Source organism: Euphorbia lathyris, chromosome 6, assembly GCF_963576675.1.
Source record: "Euphorbia lathyris chromosome 6, ddEupLath1.1, whole genome shotgun sequence".
NCBI classification, from domain to species: Eukaryota; Viridiplantae; Streptophyta; class Magnoliopsida; order Malpighiales; family Euphorbiaceae; genus Euphorbia; species Euphorbia lathyris.
This window is the reverse complement of record NC_088915.1, coordinates 23,476,035-23,500,502: the sequence shown is the minus strand read 5'-3', so window position 1 is coordinate 23,500,502 and position 24,468 is coordinate 23,476,035. Positions and strand designations below refer to the sequence as shown.

General features: G+C 34.1%; 3 protein-coding genes, 1 long non-coding RNA gene and 1 pseudogene across 15 annotated transcripts in view; 1 reads left to right on the top strand and 4 right to left on the bottom strand.

Moving 5' to 3' along the window:
- Window positions 1-4,982, bottom strand: part of LOC136232627 (inositol hexakisphosphate and diphosphoinositol-pentakisphosphate kinase VIP2-like) — a 28,202-nt gene extending 23,220 nt beyond the window's left edge. For 2 of the 11 annotated variants that reach the window (XM_066021875.1, XM_066021877.1), the window contains exons 1-8: window positions 4,721-4,982; window positions 3,732-3,775; window positions 3,543-3,633; window positions 3,275-3,382; window positions 1,919-2,054; window positions 1,714-1,773; window positions 1,563-1,609; window positions 63-146 (exon numbers count right to left, since the gene is read on the bottom strand). In XM_066021875.1, coding sequence (XP_065877947.1) covers window positions 63-146; window positions 1,563-1,609; window positions 1,714-1,773; window positions 1,919-1,996 — 269 coding nt within the window. In that variant the 5' untranslated portion in view covers window positions 1,997-2,054; window positions 3,275-3,382; window positions 3,543-3,633; window positions 3,732-3,775; window positions 4,721-4,982. Of the gene's footprint in view, window positions 1-62; window positions 147-1,562; window positions 1,610-1,713; window positions 1,774-1,918; window positions 2,059-3,274; window positions 3,383-3,542; window positions 3,634-3,731; window positions 3,776-4,720 lie in introns of those variants that run through there. The other 9 variants (XM_066021867.1, XM_066021870.1, XM_066021868.1 and 6 more) reach the window with 8 other exon arrangements.
- Window positions 4,983-6,257: 1,275 nt separating this feature from the next.
- Window positions 6,258-7,639, bottom strand: LOC136232631 (F-box protein At3g07870-like; annotated as a pseudogene).
- Window positions 7,640-7,863: 224 nt separating this feature from the next.
- Window positions 7,864-12,577, bottom strand: LOC136232629 (uncharacterized). The gene is made up of 16 exons (XM_066021880.1): window positions 12,378-12,577; window positions 12,181-12,306; window positions 12,021-12,080; window positions 11,536-11,652; window positions 11,370-11,457; window positions 10,838-10,983; window positions 10,658-10,759; window positions 10,400-10,471; window positions 10,230-10,329; window positions 10,074-10,156; window positions 9,595-9,672; window positions 9,410-9,508; window positions 9,273-9,323; window positions 9,135-9,191; window positions 8,881-8,922; window positions 7,864-8,307 (listed from the first exon to the last, which is right to left on the bottom strand). Exons 1-16 carry the CDS (start codon window positions 12,510-12,512, stop codon window positions 8,224-8,226), a joined length of 1,440 nt encoding a protein of 479 aa, XP_065877952.1. The 5' UTR covers window positions 12,513-12,577; the 3' UTR covers window positions 7,864-8,223.
- Window positions 12,578-13,608: 1,031 nt separating this feature from the next.
- On the top strand, window positions 13,609-16,079 carry LOC136232644 (uncharacterized). Of its 2 annotated transcripts, XR_010690565.1 has the most exons (4): window positions 13,609-13,911; window positions 13,986-14,032; window positions 14,210-14,298; window positions 14,676-16,079. It is a non-coding gene; the product is annotated as an uncharacterized lncRNA (long non-coding RNA). The 2 variants fall into 2 exon arrangements; XR_010690564.1 differs by having other exon boundaries at window positions 14,210-16,079.
- A 752-nt stretch (window positions 16,080-16,831) lies between these two features.
- Window positions 16,832-17,943, bottom strand: LOC136232643 (metacaspase-9). Its single transcript, XM_066021908.1, has one exon. It carries the CDS (start codon window positions 17,909-17,911, stop codon window positions 16,964-16,966), a length of 948 nt encoding a protein of 315 aa, XP_065877980.1. The 5' UTR covers window positions 17,912-17,943; the 3' UTR covers window positions 16,832-16,963.
- Window positions 17,944-24,468: the final 6,525 nt, after the last annotated feature.

Here is a 24,468-nt window from a genome sequence, read left to right as displayed (position 1 = left end):
TGGAAAGGAATGTGCAGTTAAGTTGACCATATTTAAAAGATACAAAATGAAATAAACCTTACTTCCTTAAAGCAGCATAAGCCTCAGCCTTCTCAAGGGGATAACCAGTCGAATAGAAGGCAATCAAGCAATCACATATCGGCCAGCTGAAATAAGCAAATTTTGCAAGAAATTAGCCATTCCAAAGACAGTTTTTCACATTATCAAGTTCCTGGGGTTACAATTCAATTGATGGTAGACTTGCAACATCCATATAAACAATTATCTGATGTCACATATAACTGCATGCATGCAGTACAAGCATCACAAAATCACTTCTACATTACTAAATTTTGATGATGGGCGTCTATTTTGAGAAGAATCCATGAAAAAACATTTGTCACTTACTTTCATCAAGATTGAGCAAGGAACCCCTCAAGACTCTTTTCTAAGATATAAACTAGAAAGTCATCATCTAAGTGTTATGTTCACAAGGAAGTGTTCATTTAATGCTTATAGCTAGACCACGAGCAAAAGAAATATATTGCAGTACATCAGTTATGGAGCCGAGGGCGGGCCTTGGCGCAACGGTAAACGTTGTTGTCGTGTGACCAAGAGGCCACGAGTTCGATTCTTAGAAGCGGCCTCTTGCCAAATAAATTGGCAGGGGAAGGTTTGCCCCCAGTACACCCTTGTGGTGGGACCCCTCCACGGACCCTCGCTTAGCGGGGACGCGTACATTGTTCACTTCTTATACTGCTAGCATAAAACTTCCTACTTTTTGTCCAGTACTAAACTTGGACTACAATTTCCATAGCCATCAAGAACCAATACTACTGCCTCCACCATAAGATTTATGCTGCCACTGGTACCGCCAACTGACCAACATATTTGCAATATCATAGCTATCAACCACCGCTATAAAAACTACTACCTCATACCACATACCAAAATGTTAACAAAAATACAAAAATGGAAGCACTCCATCCTTGCCACAGCCCAAAATTCAGACCTCAGTTTTTCCACAAAGGGCAAAGGTTAGAAATATGCCAAGTCAGTAACGGCTCCTCTCCTCTGACTACCTACCACACATGCTTTTAACCACTTACTTTAACAAAAACCATGAGAAAATATATAACAAAAATTTAAGGCTTAGTAAATCAGTGACCCACTGAACTTAGTCCAAAAAACTGATTGGCCCACTGAACTTGCTTAAAGTAATCTATTATCCACCTGAATTTGTTTAAAATGATCTATTGGCCCCTTGAACTTGCTTTCATTGGTCTATTGGCTCCCTAAACTTGCTTAAAGTGATATGCATTTCAATACGTCCAAATCCAATCTTGTTCTGCCAGGTGGACTTAAGGAGTTAATCATTCCACTTTAAGCAAACTTAGAAGCTAACAAGACAATGGGATACCAATGTATTAAGCCAAAATTTAAACAACAATTGGATACTAAATCTAGAACCTGGCGATGTCAAGAAAATGAACAAATTAACTAGGCATTATCCACCACAACAGTTTACTTTTAACAGTAATCAAACACAATTTCAAATAATTTGTAGAAAAACAAAAGATTACCTCTCAATTGGATCTTCGAGAATAACTTTGTCCCCGAAATGTGTAATCTACAAATATAAAGCAATAATGAAAAAGTACGATTCAACTCAAACACAAATCAGAAACTAAATAAGGATACATAAATCCACTGCAACCTCCATCTTTTAATTACCTCAAATTCACCAAATGCCTGTAACCTCTCGAGAATTTGAGCCATGGGAGCCGATGACACCTAAAATATGGCAAAGTCAGAAAAAGAAAAAAAAAGATGAAAAATAAATAACAGTACATCGACTCTATCACATTAATATTTCCTTTGTTTGTTCTCTAATTAGGTTTCAATAATATACATTAAGACCAAGCAAAAAAGAAAAGACCTCGATTCCGCATTTCACCTTCTTTTCCATGACACAGACTCCAACAGTAATCTTCTTCTCCACTTCTCCTCCCTCCATATCACCCTCCCTCTGTATCTATCTCTATTTAGTCCACAACCAAAACCCAAGCCAAGAACTGTCTAAGTAAAGCAACAAAAGCTTAAATGAATGAAGATGAATAGAAGAATCACAAAGATAGACGGAGAATCGGCCAGAAATTAGAAAAAAAAAAAATTGAGAAACATATGCAAAAGAAAAGAAGGGGCCTGTTTGGATGTGAAAAGAAAGGAAAGATTACGGATTCTGGAATATGCAATTACTTTAACTTAATTTTTAAATTATAATATAACTAGTTTTAGACCCGTGCTTTGCACGGTTTTTTTATTTGATTTTGTCACCATCGTGTAAATATCTATTACATATTAAAACTTTAAATTCTTTATCTTATCTCACAACAACATTTTATGTTTACGAAATATGAATATTTTTGTTCTTTTATGAATATCTTACTAATAGTAATTAGTATATTCTAATTGAATATTTATGAAAGTGGTATTGTATATGAATTAGTTTTTTTTAACTATCTAGTTATAACAATCCTAATCCATACTATCTGATCTAATATAAAGTATAATATGAAACAATTAATTGAATTCTTAACGTAGAGAACAGCTTAGTGTTTAGGCCTTTTACCGTTTATATATTTCAAACAAAGTGGGTCTTACCCACTAATAATAATAATAATAAAAAGTCTTGCTTTCAGAATCATGAATATGATGAGATAAATCATTTCCTTTTCATTTGAACATTTGAACATGTATAAATATGAACCAAAAAAAATGTTGAATTTATTAAGCATGCATGGCAAGACTGATCATGGACCATGGTCCCTGACAAAATCAACTATATGCAGCAAGATTATGTTTGTGAAATTTTATCAAATTGCCTCCTATATTTATTTTATTTTATCAATTCAGTATTATTTCGGTACATTATAAATATTCTAATGCCAAATAAAAGTTTTGGATGCTATTATACCGACTCACTCCAAAAACAATATGGTAAGTAATTACAATTATAATAGAATGAAATCTCTTATTAAGCTAGAGGTAATAGTAAAAAAAATAATAATAACATCAAGGGATAATTTTACTTCCAAATTTTGCAACTTGGAAAATTGAACCGAATTATTAGCGAAATACTATATAAAATCATATATTTCGTTATTTTCACTTCATTTATCATATTAACACTTATCAGTAAGGAAACTAAAGTTGTGTGCACTTTTTTTTTCAGGTTATTTAATTATCTAAAGAATATAGACTAATTAGATGCAGAAAAAAAAAATCATCTCACAGTGTCATTAATTCTGTAAAAACACTAAGCAGTAAAGTGTGGAACCCCCTCAGTGCTTTCAAAGAACTCCAAAATCCTAGCAATGTAGTCAGGTTCTCCCTCTTCAGCCTATAAGAAATTCAAAACAACCTTTTATTAGTGAAAGAACACAAATCAACACATGGCAAAAAGTAGCAAAATGTAAGTTCATTTCTTTACTGCCAGGAACCAAAAAAAAAAAGTCAAACAAAAACCTAAAAGGCAGTGAAGAAAGAGAGAAGAACAATACTTTAACATACGCATCATCGCCAAGATTATATATAGTTCCATCCACCTTTGCTTGTGTATAGTGACATTTTGCTTGTTCTGCATACTCTTTACTGCAATTTCATCACGCCAATCAGATTAAACGGACAAATAAGCAACGCCAAGAAAAAAAATGCAGTACAGTTTTTCAATGATTAAGTAAAAAACTAACCCGTTGGCATTCCATGGAACAGATCCGGTATTGCGCTTATTCTCCTACAAAAAAAAAAAAAAATTGTACATGAAAAACTGCTAGCCGAACATGAATGATAATTCCAGAAAACAGAATCAACGAAAACTGAAAGAAAGGAGCAAGAAAAGCCTTCTTGTAATGGTGAGGCCATCTCTTAATGGCTTCATCAGCTAGAACTATCTCCAAGTTGGATAAATAAGTTACTCAATTTGTTTACATACACCTGTGAATTAATTGAATTTTTTGTTGAATACAAATCCATCATACATTTAGTTACAAACCTTTCATGTAAAATTGGCATTGAGGGTGGAAAGAATTAATTGTGAAAATACCCAATTTAAAAATTTGTACATGGTTAGCAGACTCCAATAAACTGGAAAATACTTTTTAGTCAAGAACAGGAAGAACATATCTTAATTTAACCAACTAAACCTAAAATTGGCATGGTAACAACCCAAATTCAATTACATCAATGGTCCTTGAAGGCAAACTGAGAAACTAAGCTAAATTTAACGGATTTAGCCACCAAAAGTTAGCACAACTGCATATTGGATTGTTTCAAGCCAGGACTTACAAAAATGATCCGATTTCTACTAAGGAGCCCACAATATGTGAATTAAACTCAATAAATAATAGATCATCAATAAGGATGCAGTAAAACTAATTAAGTTTGGTCACAGAATAAAATGACATCACCGCCCATAAGAGATCCAAAATAAAAAGAGCACAACCATCGAAAATTTACAAACGGCAATGAAAAACATTGTATTTTGCTTACGAAGAATAATAAATTTTTATATATAAACATACTTTTGAAAAATAAAAATCGCAAAAACATCAACCACTTGCCAGAAAAAGTAAGATCCTAAGCCAAGGAGCAGATTTTCCTTAATTGCTGTTGAGTAGTTTAAATCAGATACTCGCCAAATGAAGAGGGCTAAAAAGTAGATAGAATTGAAGAAACTGACCTTTAAAACTGCATTTTCGAAGAGAACCGGTTCTCGAAAGCGGCCTGTAAACCGGAGAGGAAGCGATAGCGGGTAAACTGGAATACTGCTATCGGATCCGCATGGACTACTCGGGTTGAGATGAGGACCCGAAACGTTACTGGGAGGACCAACGCTGGCTGATCTTTTAAGAGGCTGTATATCGTTAAAATCTTGACCGAGAGATGAGCATTTTCGCTTGAGAGTAGAGCTCCACTGATTTCTGATGGCGTTATCTGTACGGCCATTGAGAATATGACACAAGTTTTATAAACTAAGTAAGAATTTTTATTTTTAATGTATTTTGTGAATTATTTAATAAAATTTCAAGACGTATGTAATGTATTTTCTAAATAATTGATTACATTTTATATCTTTTTTATGCAGGTTTTTTTTTTTTTTTTTTTGCAACAGAATGAGTAATTGATGGATTAATTGATTAGTTAAAATTATATTCAAGTTGAGGGCAACATTTTAAAAGTTTAGAAGGCAAATAATAATTAAGCCTAATAATTATTTTTATATTAAATAAATAAATAAGAATTGAAAAAAGTAAAAATATAGAGGAAAATTAAAAAAATGTGAATATAAAAAAATGCAAAAAGAAAAAATTACAAAAAATAAAATCAGAAAAGAGCACTATATTATAGTGATGGAAAAATAAGAAAAAATTGTAAAAATAGAATAAATAAGAAAAAACACTCAGAAAAACATGAAAAATGAAAAAAAGGAAAAAACAAGAGAACGAGAAAAATGATAAATATGTGAAAAATACAGAAAATGAGAAAAACGTAATAAACTGAAAAAAAATACTAAAGCGAAAACTTGAAATATGAAAAATGAAAAAAACATGAAATATAAAAAGATGAGAAATGTGAAACATGAAAACGCGAAAAAAATGTGGCAAATAGAAAAGCGTAAAAAATGCAAAAAGAACACGGGAAACAAGAAAAAATACAAAAACTTGAAAAACATAAAAAAATGGGAAAAACGTGAAAAATATGGTTTTTTTTTCTTTGCATTTTTCTGTTTTTCATGTATTTAACATTTTCTCGTTTTTATTGTTCTCCCATTTCCTTTTGCAATTTTACTATTTTCTCTCTTTTCTCACTTTTACCATTTTTTCGTGTTTTTTCCATTTTACACGTTTTGCCTTTTTTTTTTTGCATATTTTTCTTATATTTTTCGTGTATTACGGTTTTGCACTGTTTCATTGTTTTTTTGCTATTCACATTTTTACCATTTTTTCCATTTGTTGCAATTTTACTGTTTTTCGCATGTTTTCCTTATTTTTCGCAATTTATGTTTTCCGCTTTCTTCTTGAGGGAAGAGATTTTAGGTTTAATTTCTATACTACATACATTAAAGTGAGGAATCTTAACCGTGATGTGAATATCTGAGAATTGTCAAATAAAAAATATAAATCACCACAAAATTGAAAGATGAACACTCTCATTCATTAAATAAACTAGGATATATTGATTCACTAAAAAAACTAAAAAGACAAAATGTACCTCCTCCACTTGTTTATATATAATTTAAAAGAAGTGTGATAGTAAATATGTAATGCCATTAGCTTCAACCAAATCCAAATGTAATTTTGGAGAAATAAGGTACTGAAAAACTGATTAAATAAAAGCATTGATTTAGGATTTGACCCATTCCAAATACCGAGTTCATCGAAACGAGGCTGCCCAAATGAGCAAATGCTTGGAATTCAAGTGGAAGTTCCTGATAATGAACATCCTTGTATTCTCCAATCTTTGGGTTGTAAGAAACTATGCATCTTGAATAATATATAAATAATATCTCCCCATCCTTTAAGCCACATAAAACTCTAAATTTTCTTCCTTGGCATCCATTAATCTTTCTTCTAACAGGTGGAGCATGTTCATTCTCAATCCCTGAGGCACATAATTCCCAATCACCAACTCCTTGCTCCATGAAGACTTCACATTATATTCCTTCATCATCCACACCTCATTTGACCCATCATTACACTGGACAATAGCTGAAAGGCAACCTTTTAATGCCACTAGATGATAACTGGTTCGGTTTGAACTCACATAGCTCGGCTGAGGTACAACTTCGAATCGCTCTGTTTCTAAGTCAAACGAAACAATTTCTCTGTAGCTCACATCTTCACAATTTCTCTGTTTCTAAGTCATACCCTATTTTACCAATGTTTCTCCATGTAGGAACATTGTCAAATGTAAGCACAAAAGCCTCAGGGGAACCACCAACAAGATCAAAGTTCCCCTGTTTATAATAGATTATTTCAATCACCTTGTATTCCTCTGTTTTTGGATGGAATCCAAACCCGTAAACCACCCTCCATTTGTTTGACAATGAAGATTCACCAATTGTTGGCAACTCCTTGTACTCAATGGTGAAGGGATTGTATATGCAGAGTGGGTTGTCGTAAAAGTAGCTGTTCAAACATACCAAACCATTACAAGAACCTACCACTTCGAATTCCGGCAATACCTGTTGAAATGGGTTCTTGAGCGTCTTTGCCATGCTTGCCTCTGGATTCACTGCTTCTACAAGTTGCAGCTTGCTTTTCGGCCAGTCGGAAAAGATTAAGAGACACAGGCTGTTCTTAGCTGCCTGGGTCAGGTGCAGTTTTGTAAGTGATGGATCCTTTACTGAAGTATGCCAAAATCGAGACACAAGCTTGGAATCTAGAAGAGAGAAAATGGATTGTCTTGAAAGTATATCGAAGTAGACTTCCCGAGGAAGTCTCTCCAGCCAGGTGATGATTGGTTGAGCTTCTGATGAGGATTTAATGGACAGGTCTCTGGTGCTTTCTTCCTCATCCTTTGATGCCATAAATGGATCACCGAAGGGGAGATTGTTCTTACCAATCAATGAGGTTTTGAGAATGAGCTCAAAAATCATCCAGAAACATATTATAATGAAGCAATCAAGATTAAAAAATTGTCAAACAACTATGCAGGCGGACTTAACAAGAGTATAAGTCTTCATGTTTTGTCCATCATATAGAAAATGATTGAATAAAAGAACATATAAAGAAAGGTTTGGTTTCCATTACGGCAGGCTAATATTGACACTTAGGAATAATGATTGGCACAATATATTATGACTATAACATCACAAAAGCCTTAAAAACACTATCCAATCTATTTATGCTTTTATGTGCATTTCATACATTCTCTTCAAACACAGATAATGGGTTAATTTGGCACTTCAGCTTAGCTTGTAGGATCAATTTACTTCAAGATGAACTTTAGGTATTAATGTAGTCCACAACTTGGTATTTTTCGTCAAGTTAGCTAAGAAGTAACACGTGTCAGCATATCATTTATGATGTTTTTGACATGCATATGCTGACAAATCAGTCCATTGTGGACACGTGTTACTTCTTAGCTGAAGGAACAAATTGATATGCAATGTTCATTTTGGGACAAATTAACCCGACGAGCCAAGTCGAAGGAATTGACCCTTTATCACTTGAAACACACTCATAAAACTCTCTCTTGTTGAGCATTTTCAGCTGCTAGTTTACCAATACTAGTCCCAGCAATGTATCCACCAGACCATGCATTCTGCAAGAAGAGCAATTGATGATGCACTCAAGTATCAATTCAAGGTAAAACTAGAGGGCAGTAAATAACTAGATAAGAAAACAAACATTACTGAAATAATTTTAATTTACAAAATTTTGTTAACAGATCCATTAATTGAACCTAGTACACATGACCGCCAAGGCAACCTCTTTTTCTGTGTCAAATTAATATGTTAAAGGTTTCATTTAACAAATAAAAAAGTAATTATTCAGATGATGGAATCAATTTGCTGTGTAAGTGGATATCTATTCTTTAAGGATTAGAGAGATACATGAATTTTCACATGCACCTTAACGAGCATGTGAATTTGCTCATTCACCGTTAGATATAGGCTTATTAGAATCGTAAGGTGGAGATTCAAAGCATTCCGAGGTTTAGATTTAATAAGCCTATATTTAACGGTGAATGAGCAAATTCACATGCTCATTAAGGTGCATGTGATCAAGACCGTAGAGAGATATTGATAAGTATATTTACATTAGTTTTAAGTATTTTACATATCAATGGAAGTAGTTCTATCACATTATGCATGAAAAAATATACTTTTTATACCTGGAAATTAAAACCGCCAGTCACCCCATCAACATTCAGTACCTGCAGATGCTATTTAATCTTCAGACCCATAACAGAGATTATAATTCATCGACACTTGCGCATTAACTCAGATAAGGTTGCTCATTTCACAGTTATGCAGTCAATATGACAGTTGGAATTATTGAATCCAAGCTGCACATATTCTCCTCCTAACCTAACCACTCAAAACAAGGAATAGAAGCCAAAAGGTCTTAGATTATTAAGGACAGTACCTCTCCGGCAAAGAAAAGCTGTGATCTTTTCTTGCTTTCCATTGTGTTCAAAGAAATCTTCATGGAAAAAAAAGTACAAGTCAACTTATATTTCCAACAAATATGGGGAGAGAGAGAGAGAGGATAAGGGTTGTGAACCTCAGACAAGGGTACGCCTCCTGCAGTGACGAATTCATCTTTAAATTGCCCCTACAAGGAACAAATGCACTACCATCTAAGGAAAGTGTGACAGAATGCAACCAACACAACTTGGAATTCATAGTTGCGGAATTTACCTTTCCTTCTACATCAAATGTACAATGTTTCAAAGTATGGGCAATTGAACTGATGGAGTTGTTTGATATGGAAGCCCACAAAATATCTCCATTTACACTCTGAATATCATTAAAAAACAAGTAAATGACTTGCTAATCATGATGATCAGTTGGCATATTGTAATTTGCTTGAAACAGCCAATGACCTGGCGATCCAATATGTATTTCCAAAATCTCTTTGCAAGGCCAAATTCTGAAGGAGATGAATTTACTACTTTTTGCTTCTGCAAACAAGCATATAGGATGTTACAACTAAAAGTAAAGTTATCCGATTTACCTACATTCCTAATGAAAATTGAAATACATCCTGTAATTAATTTGTAAGGACATCTGGAAGTGCTTAAGCCAGTAGATAACTAGACAGTAAGCAAAATAAATTTTTGTTTTTCTCAGTTGTATATACTGGTGGTATATGCATTTGCATCAATAAGCTAACTTTAATGATAAGATGACTATCTATGTATGTCAACTTTGATGGAGTGACTGGTTTTCTAAAGATTATCTAGACATCATAATATTTTCCCCACAACTTCATTGTATGGTGCCCAAGATTATGTCACTTTGAAACTTGTTTTTATTTAAGGAACCAAGAACCATTATAGCAAAACAATATATCAAACATCACCGCGAATTTATTCTTGTGTAGACAGAGGATTGATTTTATGCCTTCTATGTGCAGATCAGGTATAAAATCCACTACAAGCATGCCTGCATCAAAAGCCAGTAAAGTTGTTCAGAGAAGGTCAGAGAAATATGATAGAACAAAAAATTTTCACAATACCTTTATAAACAGAAGCGAAGAGATCACGAGCACCCCAAGCAGACAGCCTAAGAATGACTGGCCCACTGAGTCCCCAGTGTGTAACTACCATAGGTCCAACCTGAATCACATATGCTCCATTCAGATTTACATCTTAATGCAGATGAGCCATAGCAGTTGAAAGGGCTTGCCTGTGTAAGGTGTGGTACATTCCTATTGACGTTTTCTAATTTCAGTTTAGCTTCAACCTTAGGAAATGTAACCTGGACATCAGAGAAGGTAAAAAACAAAATGAACACAATATGACAAACAACAGTATGCCAATAATATAACACATTTTTAACTTGTGAGCCACATTGTTTTGTGACTTGAATAACCATGTTAGCTTCACAAATTTAAACCAGGTTCTCTGCTAAAACTAGTTCGAACTAAATGTAAAGAAGCTTTACCCCGGACAACTCTGTAAGCATTGCATCTTTAATCTTGAAAGTGAACAAGCTTGGTACTGGATCTAGAATTGAATGACCAAGCTGCGTAACTAGACCATAACCCTGTCAAAAGAAAAAACAAAGGAATTCTATCAGGAAACCAGTTAAACACATAATAATAAAAGCAAAGTCTAATAGTACCTGTCGGCTACTCCCACTAGCAATCAATAGATAATCAGCTTCAACAGATTCAATGAAATCAACAGAACGCTTTTCAATCTTCAGATGAAACTTTCCATCAGCATCAACAGAAGCATTTGTTACTACTTTTCCAGTGTGCAGAGAAACTGATAGAGGACATATTTTAGATAGCAGAAGTTTTGAACCTTCCAGAATACTGAGAAGGTTCAATTTAAATAGACTAAAGTGCATAACATGAAGGAAATCAATAAATATAACTTCTGCTTTATCCCCTTTGATGGTCCCTCCCAGCTCGAATCCACATTCAACTAGATGGTGAAAACTAAAACATAAATATAACTTCCCACAAATCATAATACCCAGCTATTCATCTTCTTCATATAATTCTAGAAGAATCATTATGCACTTACTAAAAGTTATTTATATTATATTCTAAACAGATACTTGATGGAGATGAAGAAGGATAAGAAAAGTTAAAATATATCAGAGATCTAGAAATAGAATCATATTAGATGTGTTAAGGAAAACTTACCTCCCCTACGCTTTGCCTCAGTTAGAAGACAATCAATAATTGAAGATGAACAATTGCTGATGGGAAACACCCTTCCATCATCCTCAATCTATAGGCAAATGAACATAAATAGTCTATGTCAGAAAATGGGAAATGATGTAATAAAACATGTGGTTTTGATGATAACCTTTAATGACACGCCATGATCAGAAAACCAGGACATTGTATCCATTGGGCCATGTGTGTTGAAGAAAGATCCTTTCAATTCTCTATGACCCCTAGGATAATTATGTTCCGCAAAGACCTACAAATAACGGTGAACAAAAAGAATTTAAAGATTCTTAAACAGGAAAAAATCGTGAGAAAATGAACAATGTAACACCTTCTAAAAGCTTTACTTCAAGAAAAGTTTCAGAATTGATTTTAGATTAGTATCATCTAATATAGTAGTGTACAATTTCCAATTGCAAACATAAAAGTTGAAGAGTAAGAAAAGAAAAGGAAAAACTGGGAGATAGACTCATAAAACAAGAATTGACAAAAGTACATGCTCTACAACTAGCATCTCTAGGCATTTATTAACTCATGAACAGTAAGCATACAAAAGCACTAGAGTTCCCAAAATTGAAGAATTGAAGAATTGAAGAAAAATCAATTTAAGCTAACGCTTACCAGAGGGTCAGCAAAATTTCCATTAGTGACATTGCATCGGCCTCCTCCAGATATCTTAACCTGACAATGAAAACAATCATAACCAATAAACCCAATATAGAAAAAGAAAAAAGAAACCAAAATCTATAAGCTAAGAAAACAAAGAAAAGGAAATAAAAACCTTGGAAAGAGGTTTTCCTTTCTCTATAATGACAACATTGAGATTAGGAGCAACAGTCTTAGCTCTAATGGCGCCATAAAAGCCCGCTGCTCCGCCTCCAATCACCACCAATAGCTCCTCACCAGCCTACCAGTGAAAACGGGTATACATAAATAGGAAAGGAAAGAAATATTTGAAATGAAAGAGGAGAAATGAACCTTATGGGATATAGGAATGGGAGTGGCCATAACAGCAAAATTGCGAGTGGTGGCATTAGAAAGAAGACAAGAACAGTAGGTGGGTTTTGATGATATTTGAAATTGCAGGAGGAAGCGCCCCAAACTGAAGCTCATGGATATGCTTATTGGACTTCGGAGTTGCTCTCTCGTTAAGTGTATAAGTGTTCAGTGATAGGGAAATGCCGGTTTGGTTTGCTGAGTGAAAATTGAAAATCCACTTTTATTTTTAAACTTAATACAAGACTATACAAAATAGGTTTAATATTATACCTCAGTTTGTTCTTTTTTATTGAATTCAACTTTTAAAATGTGTTTTCAATTTTTTTTAAATATTTGGATTGTTGTTTCGACTTGTTTAAAATTATTAAAACACTTTAAAAATTTAAAAGACCAATCAATTTTTTTTTTAAACAAGTTCAGCGCAAATTATATAATAAGCCTAAAATATATTATACAAATCTATTTAAAGGCATAATGGATACATGTTTAAATGTTGATGCAAACCTTACGAGTCTTTTAACTTTCAAAAGTCACAATGACTTATTTTGATCGGATTGCATTTAATAATTTTATATTTTTCTTCTACCCATTGTTTTTTTTTATTCTCCATTTTTTAATTCAGAATAATTAACAAAAAAAACCAGAGTTACATCGGTTTTCGACCGAACCGTCATTTCCCAATCCAGATCCTATCCGATTTTTCTAAACATTAAAAAAGACTAGTTCAGGCCGGACCAACTTCAGTCCAGACTCGGTTTCTAATTTTACCGATTGGTCCCGCCGGTCCGGTCTAGATTTTATAACATTGATAATATCTACTCAAAGCCATTCAATTTAAAAATTTCTACAATGATTGAGGATAAAATTGATTCCAAAACCATTCTAACGGTGACACGTTAATATATTGTTATTGGCGTATTATTTCCTGAGTTTGTTTAAGATTAACCGGTCCTCAAGTACATTAGAATTTCTTCCAAGTAAAAAGTAAACGGGTGAATTGGGTGAAGTGAACCGGACATATTCCAAACCAAAATTTTGGATTTAATCACATCTATATCTATATAATATATAAAAGGAGAAGACTAAAGGAGCCACGTGGCAGAACCTAAGGCTTAGTGGCTGACATGTAATTTTCTCAAATTATTTACAATTATATTACTTTTTAAATTCTTAACAGTTATAGAGTTTGGTTTACTCTTATGGAGTCGGTTTACTACTTTCCTGTATTTTTGAACCACTTTTCCATCCCTTATCTTTATTTTTGTTTTTTATCTATCCCTTATCATCTCTCTGTTTTTTAATAGAGTTATTTTATGTTTAGGGTTCCACATTTTTTTATGATTCTATCGGCATCAATAATAAACAATTACGTAGACAAGAATCTTGAATATAATGATCCAGGAGACAAAAATCACAACTCACTGACCTCTTCGGCTAATGTTCTGCAAGCAGCTAGCTGTTGCACTTCTTCCTTCATCCATGGCAAGTTCAGCGCCTTTTCGGTACAATAAGGGTACTATCAATAAATATTGCCCTTAATTTATACCATTTTAGGCAAGATAAGGGAAAAAAAAAAACTTAATGCAGGTTACAGGTTAAGGCAATGACACGCGCAGTTCAAAGATCCATAAATGGTAGGGGTAACCTCACTATTCAAATTGCCCTTTTCCTAATTTCTTTTCTGAACAAACTGCATTCTTATTTCTGAATAATCGTTCTTGCAACTCAGTTTTCCTGATGTTGTCTTTCATTATATTTCGAGTTTCCATTACTTGGGGTTTTTCTTAATTTCGGAGATTTGTTGTTCTTAGGAGTAGCAGTGACAAATATGATGGCTCCAAAATCAATTCAATACTTTTGCTGGAATCCAGTCTGTTCTGTTGCTCTTGCTCCCTTAATAGTGAGTTTTCTTATTAGCTTTAAGATTTTAGGTTAACATTTATTTTCCCTGTCTGTTTTTTTATTGGTGTTGAGAATCGAAAGCTATCATATTTAGTCTGTTTGATTTGATGAGGTTCCAAAGATTTGCGGTCTCTGTTTTTATTTTTCTATTGCTCTTATTTCATATGTCCATCTATTGGTAGTAAAAGCTGAAAGTTGAAAGGAAAATTGAAATTAGTTAACTCAACTTAACGAGGTATATTACTATTACCAATTCCCTAGAAGTAAATTAAGAGCTTTTGTGTCATTGGGCAGTAGCTATATGGTTTGCATTGGATCTCAATTGGAACAAGTTATTGAAATTGTTAAGTCAATCATTGATATGCTATTTTTCAGTTTGATCACTCTACTCTTCTTCGACAACGGATTGAAGATGTTGGGAAAATCTACTGTTTTAATCACTCTCCAAATGGTTTTGTTTTTCCACAAAGTTTCTTATGTGCATCTCCTTTTCTTTTCAATTTTCTCACTGTTTACAATTTTTCTATGATATGTTATTTATTCGATGTTTTAACAGGAAGTTTTTATTTACCATTGAAATTGTTAGATCAATCTACTTAGGTCTGTACATGGAATGTTAGAGGAAAACTTCCACCTAATGATTTAGATATTGACGATTGGATTGATAGGGATGATCCTGCAGACATCTATTTGTTCGGGTATGTACTTTTATTTTGTTTTCCTCCCATCTGTTATTGCCTTTACTCCATTAATTTATATTGTTTGCTTCTGGTATATAATCTATATAATTGCTAGGAGAGTTTAGTTGAGAAAGAATTTAAACTCTTGAGATTGTACCATTGAAACCTGCTGTGTAAAAACAACAAAGATTAGAGGCATGAGAATGCTTTAATCCTATATATTTCAATAGCTCTGTTGTGGATGTGGAAAAGAAACAAAGTTGAATATTTACCATCTTCTAAAAACTGATTAGTGCACTAACTTCTGTGAATATTGCTCTTGGAGAACAAGATAATTTATTCTGCTACCATAAGTAACATTTGGCTATATGATTGGGTAATGAACATATGCTCATTTAATTTCTATTTTTAAAAGAGGTAAGCAGTAGGTGATCATATTCTACACCTTCTTTAATTTTGTGCTTTTTCCTGGACACACATTCAGAGATCTATGTTTTAGGGGGTTCTTACATTTTCTAACCCAATCGTCTTTACATTCGTGTTTAGACGGTAGCCATAACGCAACTTGCAAGGTTAGTTTCCTATTTTACTTTTAACAATCATCTCTACCATTTCAATTCTCTACTATTTGCTCATGTTCAAATAATTGCAGTTTTGGGGTTTTTTTTTTGTGCTTTTATCCACTCGACTGTCAAGGAGAGGAAACCGCCAGTGAGCTTTTCTCATGTATAAGGGAAAGAAAGAACAAGGAGAGTTTTAATCTAATTAAATGCATTTCACTATATCATGAATTTGATTGATGGTACAAAAGTGGATATAGTGATGAACTGTAACTCTTAAACTTGGTGAGAGTGGCTTTTTTATTTATCCCTAATTTTTATAGTCTTATGTCCTTCAGGTTCTCTTGGAATTTTGACGAATGGGTCACTAGGCATACTGATTGATACAAGTCTTTCAGGTTTAAAATTTCTGTCACCTGAAGAGACTTTGTTTTGTTTGTTGAGTTCTTTTGTTATACATTTGTTTTTTTGTGGTTTTTTTACCTCTTTTGTTACTCAATTACTACAGATACCACATCAAATCTGTTTGGTTCAGATTATCTTCAAGTTTCTTTACTATTGTTTTATGTATATAATTGATATCGTAATAAGCATTAATTGTTATCCATTTATCTTAGTTTTTACTATGAGCATATATTGGTATTTTAGATGGTCTATTGAATATGAACATGTATAGAAATTCTAATTGAAATTTATTTAGTTTGCAATATATTAATTTATAGTTCTAATTTTAAGGCACAGTTATTTTCTGGGTTTTTACATGTGCTAAATTGTGCAACAATCATAAATTCAATTTACAGAAATTGAGATGTAATTTATCTACATGTTCTCATCTTGCATTTTTTTTTTTTTTTGAAACTATGCTCTTTTTCTTTTGTAAATACATATATGTTTTAAGGTTGCTTCACTTTCTATTATGTTTTTGGTGTTATTTTCATGGCATAAATAATATCCACAGCAACAAGTGGAAGTATTGGGTTACGGGTAGTTGATTTTTCTTTGTATATTACTATAAATTGTTTGGCACTTATAGTATATAAGCCCGCGCATCGTGCGGGTATGTTTCTAGTATATTGTATGTATGTATATGTGGCTCTGCCAGCCTGAGCATGCTCTCTTCAATGAGTTGTACATGTGATTATACAAAAATCTCGGGCTTGCTCTAAGCCTGTCTTTTTTATGGGATAAGCTAGCTGGACTTGCACAAAAACATTTACATGCAGGCTCGATTCAAATCGTTCAATTAGCAGGTCTACGAAAAAGGCTTCTTATTCGTACAAGAAAATTGAATGAAATCATTTTATTAGAGCAAGCTTTTGACATGGAGATGCCCATTATGTATTACATTGACACATGATTTATTATGTAATTCTTCGGAAACAATAAAATATATAATGAATTAAAAAGAAAGAAGAATTGCAGGCTATGGATGGTGGCATAAGAATACAGCATCAGCATTATGATCACTTGAATACAAGCAAGGATGCTGCTCATGAAACCCATTATCCTCCAAAACCTTCCTAGCCATAACCACAACTTCTTTATTACTCACTGCACCTAAATCCCCCTTCAACACTATCTCCACCGCATTACTAAACGCCCCATAAGCTTTCCCCCCACCTTCACTTGGATTCATATCCGCAGACGTCTCATTTGCTTGACATCCACTCAGCAATATCCCCTGGTCTTCTCTCAATGATTCATACGGATCAAACTCAATTAATGGTACTCTGAACTTCAAACTAGCATCTCCTCCAAACCACTCCAACAAGTGAGTTCCTATGTCCGATGTGTTTATCCCTGTCACGGATTTCAAGTGTTCGAGTATGAACTCAAATGGGATTGCCTTAGAATTACAGGACAAAGCTGCTGTTTTTGTTTTTGAGGGGCCTAATGAATTAGGGCCTATCTGCTCTTTCTCTTTATCAATGAGGCCTCCACTGTGACATGAATCTGATAGCATTGTGAAAGTTGCTCCCTTTGGTACCCGGTTCACCAATTGCCGAAAATCCATGTCCGTGATGAGATTGAAATCGCAGGGAACGATGGCTTCATCGTGCCTAAAGGGAAGGAGGGAAGGAATGGTAGTGCCATGACCACTGTAATGGAAAAAGAGAACATCACCGGGTTCAGATTGATCAACCATTTCATAAAGTGCCTTCTTTATGTTTGCACCAGTTGGGATTTTCGACTCAGTTGTTGTTCCAGGTGCGTCTGTGAGTAGCTGAATGTGATTTTGGTCGAATCCAAATCGGTTTATAAGCATTTCTTTCATTGATATGACATCGTTGATGCATCCGTGTAATTCGTTTGGGGTATTGGGATAATTGCACCCAACTAGAACTGCCATTCTCTTCTTTCCTTTCTCCATTGTTAATTGATTTTGTAATTCTATTTCTGCTTCATGCTTGCTTCTTCAGTTTATATATATATATACATATAGCTTAGGTTCTATATAATGTTTGACTTGCAAGTTTTCTTTTATGTGAACATTATTTGACTTCCAAGTTTCGGCAGCTTATATTACTTTGCTGTCAAACAAAACAAATCTCTCTTTTTTACTTAAAGAATGTAGACAACATTATTTAGAATCAATTAGATTTAAAATTTTAGATTAAGGAATTTTGAATCTTTTTAAAAGCAATAATAATTCAACCAACAGTGTTAGTCATTGTTATGTCACTACAAGAAATCCTAATATTTGTGATAATAATTGAATTGTCGCATAAATTATTGTAACAAAAACCCAATTATTTATGACAATAATGTTTAATTATCACAAAAATATAATTTTGTGATAAAAATTTTTAAAATCATCACAAATAAATAATGATTTTGTAACAATAACTCTTACTTGTAGCTAAAAGTTTTATGTAACGAATAAAATTGTAACGATACATATAAAATATGTTACAACACATTTATAATTGTCACACACATTAACTTCGTGACAACTTAAAAGAAATTGTTATAAATTATTTATTAATTTCGTGACAACTTAAAAGAAATTGTTATAAATTATTTATTAATTTCGTGACGATAAATTTTTGTTTGTAACTAAAATATTTTGTTATAGTTACTAGTTGTAACTAAAATTCTAGAATATGTGACAATATATTTTTAATTGTCATAAAATCTAATTATGTGACAATTTAAAACAGTTGTCACAAATTATTTTCTTAATTCTGGGACAATCAATTTTATTTGTAATATTTTTTGTTATCATTAATAATTTTAAATAAAAATTAAAAATCCGTGACAATATAGTTATAATATAAAATTTAATTTTGTGACAATCTAAAAAAATTAACACAAATTATTTATTAATTTTGTAAAAAGAGATTTATTGGATACTAATATTTTTGCATGATGATTAATAATTATAAAAATATGTGACGATGTAATTATAGTGGTTATATAAATTTTTTACTTTATGTTAATTAAAAAATTAAAACAATAAAGGATATATATACATATACAAAAAAAAAAGTTTTATTAGCTTTTATTTTATATTAATTTAACAATTAAAACAATAAAGGAAATTTTAGAAAAAAAATAAAGGAAATATATGAAAGATAGTTTTAAATCGTGGTCATCCCTCTCAACCACCATCTCTAATCCCTAATACTACTCCTGTACAATACTCTCTCCCTCTAACCCACCATCATTAACTAAATTGTGACATCTAATATGCACAGCTTTTTTTCAGGAAAGTCTATGCTCATTAATTTTTCTCTTTCTGAAGTATTTTTTAGAGCGGAATTCCACTGAAAAAATGGAATCCTGTTTCGCATCCGCTCTCCAACCCAAAGCTGCTAAAAAAGAAAATCGTTGATAAGGGTACTGTAAAAACCGAAAATCAAAATTCTTCCAGATATGATGCATGTAATCAAATCTGAGTTTTCTTTGCATTTATTTCTATCAGATAGCAAATTTAATTGGGCATAGTTTCATGTGCTCTATCTCGCCATGAAAGCACTGGTATGTGTGGAATTGTATTGCCCACATATCGTACGAGTCGCGAGTCGATTCGATTCGTACGATTCGATACGATTCATGAAGAATTCGAGTCGTATCTATGGTACGACTCGAAAGCTTCATGAATCGGCCGAGTCACTATCAATTCGGCCGATTCATCGAGTCACCCGAGTCGGTCAATCAGGCCACCATTTAAAAAAAAAAAACCCAATTTTTAACAACTAAAAAACTTAAAGCAGAAGAAGATGACTATTCACTTTACAAAAACAAAACAAAAAAACGTATGAAACACAAATAGTTTCAGTTAGATAACTCTTCACTTTACAAATTCCAATACCTTCTCTCTTCTTTTCTATTTATTTATTATTATCTTCTTCTACTCTTTATTCTTTCTATTTTCTATGTTCTGTCTGTCTCTACTTTTTTTTATAACTAGATATAATTTCTATTTAGATATTAAAATTGCATTTTTGGACTAATATTTAAAGTTAAATATGGTTAATATTTTATTTTTTTTATAGCATTTTGAATTTGATCCGAATCTTACGATTCGATTCACGAGTCTCGATTCGCAAAATGAGATTTCGAGTCACGAGTCGAATCTCAATTTAACAACTATGCCCACATCATTATTGTATCTTCAACTGCTGTAATTGAGCTTTTTGTTTCCTATTTTTTAATTTTGTGTTCTCAGGCATGGTCAAAGATGTGGTTATTATCTTCCTCCTTATTACCTTTTATTTCAATTTATCTACCATTGATTTTGATCAATTACTTATTGTTTGTAATTTGTCCATTTTATTAGATTGCAAAATTACAAGGAGGATTAAATCATCCATCGTGGAACATGTTGCAATTTCATGAAGCTATCCGACATGAATTGTCACAGACATTAAGGAATCAATGGTTTGCCATGCTATTTGGTATGCTTTGAAGAATCAAAAGAGTTGATGGGAAAGAAGGAATATGAGAATCCTTCTGTTTTCTGAGCACCATGAACAAGGCCAATTTTTTTAGAGTTTTTGAGTTGCTTGATTGAAAAAAGGGAAAATGACATGTTTTTTTTTTTTTTTATGTCATCGCTGGTGTACAAGATGGACACAATCTTCTACATTTCCTCATTTCTAGTTTGATTAAAAATAGAGGAAAACTTTCTCTTCAAGTGGATGTTATGCAAGTTGGTTAGAGGTTGAGGGTCTTGCATCTTATGATGAGCTATTGGCTATTGTGACCCTTGTATATTTTATGCTCGTGTAGTTAAAATAATTGGTTCAATTATTAACATTTATGCCTTAAATTGATAATTTTATATATATGGTTGTACTATTTAAAAATTAATCAATAAAATATATTACTTTTTGTATATAATTTTATTATTTTTTTTGTATTTTTACAATTAATAGTATATGTTTTAGTAATGCGAATGTCCAACCAAATAAAATCGGCATGGGAGTTCATGAGTGACAACTTAATATTGCAGTATATAAGTGTAATTAATAAGTTCAAGAACCAACAATAAATATATTTTTTGATAATATAGAAAAAAAATTTGTAATTAGTATTCAATTGTTACAATAACAAAAATTGTTACGAATCTATATTTTGTGTCAATAATAATTGTCACAAATATTTTTTTCAGTGACAATTGATTAAAGTTATCACATGATTTTAGTTTGAATTGAAAGAGAATATGTGACAACATACTCTATTGTAACAATATTTTAATTTTCAGTTACAATAAAAGTTGTAACAATTAAAATTAGCGTGACAACATATTTGTTATCACAAATAATAACAATTTTTGTAACAATATTTTATTGTCACATTTGTCAAAAACTATTAGCAACAGACTTTTACGTGACAACCCTCGTGACAACTACTTGATAACATCGGGATATTATCGCAAGGACCAAAAGAGATAATTGCCTCAAGCGTGTGCCACGTAGCACAGGAAGCCGCCCGGCGGATCCCCTTGGACTAGCTCTAAGAGATCCGCTGGCGAACCTCTAAGGCGAGTCTCTCCATTTACCTAAGTAACGGCTAACCGCCGACTCGGCCATAATGATCATTAAATGAATCATTAGTAGTCTTAACCCGCCAGGTTAAGAGTGACTTGTAACCACCATTAAATGAGCATTAATGGAGACTTTCTAGTTACCTAGAAGTTACAAATCCATCAACTATTTATAGCCTACTTGTCTAGGCTATCAAGGTACATTCATTCTTACTCTTCGCTAAGCTTTGTCAATACAATTTCTCCATATTCGTTACTGACTTTGGCATCGGAGTGTCCCCGGCCGATCCCAACGGCGCCTCACAGGGACGTGTTCCGATCAGAAGTTTCTCCAGTGTTATCAATTGGTGCGGTGAACGTGGAATCCTTGATCTAATAAAGGATTTTTCCGTTCACATTGAAACGTCATGACCAATGAAAAGCAAACTCCCTCCTCTGGGATTGAATCACTGATAATTACACCATCAAGTGCTGGTTGTACAGGAACAACCACTCTTAAAAATTATTGTAAAATGGATCGGTTCATCCAAATGAAAGGAAACGTAGATGATAGACTCAAGGATGACTTGAAGAGGAAGAGAAAAAGCATCATTAATGTCATTGCTGGCGGACCAGGTTATCAGCCAACATTGAAGAAAGCAAGGACAACCATCCTTGAGAAGGCGTCGTTAAATCACCCTTTCTCAGATACAGGTCCGGAGATTGCGCCTCATGCAGACGCACTGGTCGTCACCATGATGGTTGAAGGTTGGGAAATGAGGCGGGTAATGATTGACACGGGAAGTTCATGTAACATCATTACTCGAGGAGCTTTCGCCAAACTCAAGATTGATCCCGTCCGAGTAGAACCAACCGTGGTCGATATTTTGGGAATCACTGGTCATACCATTCGGACGAAAGGTGAAGTTACTTTGGATTGCGAGCTTACTAGGGATAGTCAAGTTTGGAAAGGAGATGTGGAGTTTTTGATCTTGGATGGACTACTAGCTTACAATATTATCCTTGGACGACCTTTTATCTCCGAAGCTGCAGCTCTTATCTCCATTCGCCATCTAACACTTTACATTCCCGTGGCCAAGGGAGGTGTGATGGTTAAAGGTTGTCAGAAGGTGGCGCAAGAAACATATTCCGCATCCTTAATGATTCGCCCTCAATCTAAGGAAGAAGATGAAGAGGACCACGTCACAATGGCTTTGGGCGAAACCGAAATGTACCCTATGGCTGAGGGGAAGCAGGTGCGAATAGCTAAAGGGCTACAAGGCAAGATTAAAGATGCGATTACCAAAGTACTTGGCGAAGTTGAAGATGTCTTCGCCTGGAAGGACGAAGTACTCCCCGGGATTAGCCCAGATGTGATCACCCACAAACTCAACATCGACAAAAATGCTATCCCTGTGGCTCAGAAGCGGAGAAACCATGGTCCGGAAAGGCAAAAAGTGATTGAGGATGAGATCGCCAAGCTCTAAAAGGCGGATGCCATCGAGGAGGTGCTTTATACCTAGTGGTTGGCGAACGTCGTACTAGTCAAGAAAGCTGGCGGATCTTACCGTATGTGCATCGATTTCACAGATCTTAATAAAGCTTGCCCCAAAGACAATTATCCTTTGCCATGCATAGACATGCTTGTAGATGGAACCGCCGGTCACGCAATGTATTCCTTTACTGATGTAAAGTCTAGTTATCATCAAATCCCTATGGAACCCTCGGATAGAATCAAGACCTCGTTCGTGACGCATCAAGCCACTTATTGTTTCAAAGTTATGCCCTTCGGGCTCAAGAATGCGGGAGCTACATATCAGAGGATGATGAACAAGATATTCGCGGACAATAAAAGTGGAAATTATTCCGTCTACGTAGATGACATGATCATTAAAAGCACGACGGCAGAAAGGCATGCAGAAGATATAAAGGAAGTACTGGGCGTACTCCGGCATCACAACATCAAGTTGAATCCTGAGAAATGCACTTTTGGAGCCACATATGGAAAATTTTTAGGATTCATGATCAGCGAAAAAGGAGTTAGCCCAAATCCTGACAAAGTCAAAGCAGTTCTCGAGATGCAAGCGCCCCAGAACATCAAGGAGGTACAACGCCTTAATGGGCGTATCATAGCCTTGGGCAGGTTTATCTCTTGCTCAGCCCGTAGATGTCAGCCTTTTTTCGAAGTTATCAAGCAGCAAAAAGCGTTCGAGTGGAATGAAGATTGTCAGAATGCCTTTGAAGGAATTAAACGATTCCTCACAGAGCCACCTATGATGAGTCGACCTTTGAAGGGAGAAGATTTATACATGTATGTATCGGTCACAGATAAAGCCGTATGCACGGTCATGATACGGGAGGAGGATGGCCAACAGTTCCCAATTTATTACGTGAGTAAGGTTTTGAAAGATGCTGAGACCAGATATTCAAAACTAGATAAAATGGCACTGGCTGTTGTAACCAGGGCAATTCGCCTTAGGCCATATTTTCAGGCGCATACAGTAATAATTCGTACCAATATACCAATGAGAAAAGTATTACAGAAGCCGAACACTTCAGGAAGGTTGATGGAATGGGCGATTCGCCTGGGCGAATTTGATGTAAGATATGAAAGCAGGTCATCATTGAAAAGTCAAGTCCTGGCGGACTTCGTGAATGAATTCACTGATGAGGGGATATCTCATCCCAAACCTCCGTTAGAAGAATGGTCGATGTATACCGACGGGGCTTCATCGGCAGATGGAGCAGGGGTGGGAGTAGTGATCAAAGGTCCCCATTATATAAAATTACGTTACGCAGCAAAATTAAATTTCCATGCCACTAATAATGCTGCTGAGTACGAAGCTCTGATATTGGGTCTACGTCTACTCCAAGAGATCACCCCAGAACGGATCGTGATCTACAGCGATTCAAAACTAATGGTCAACCAAGTCATCAAGAATTACGAGGTAAAAGAC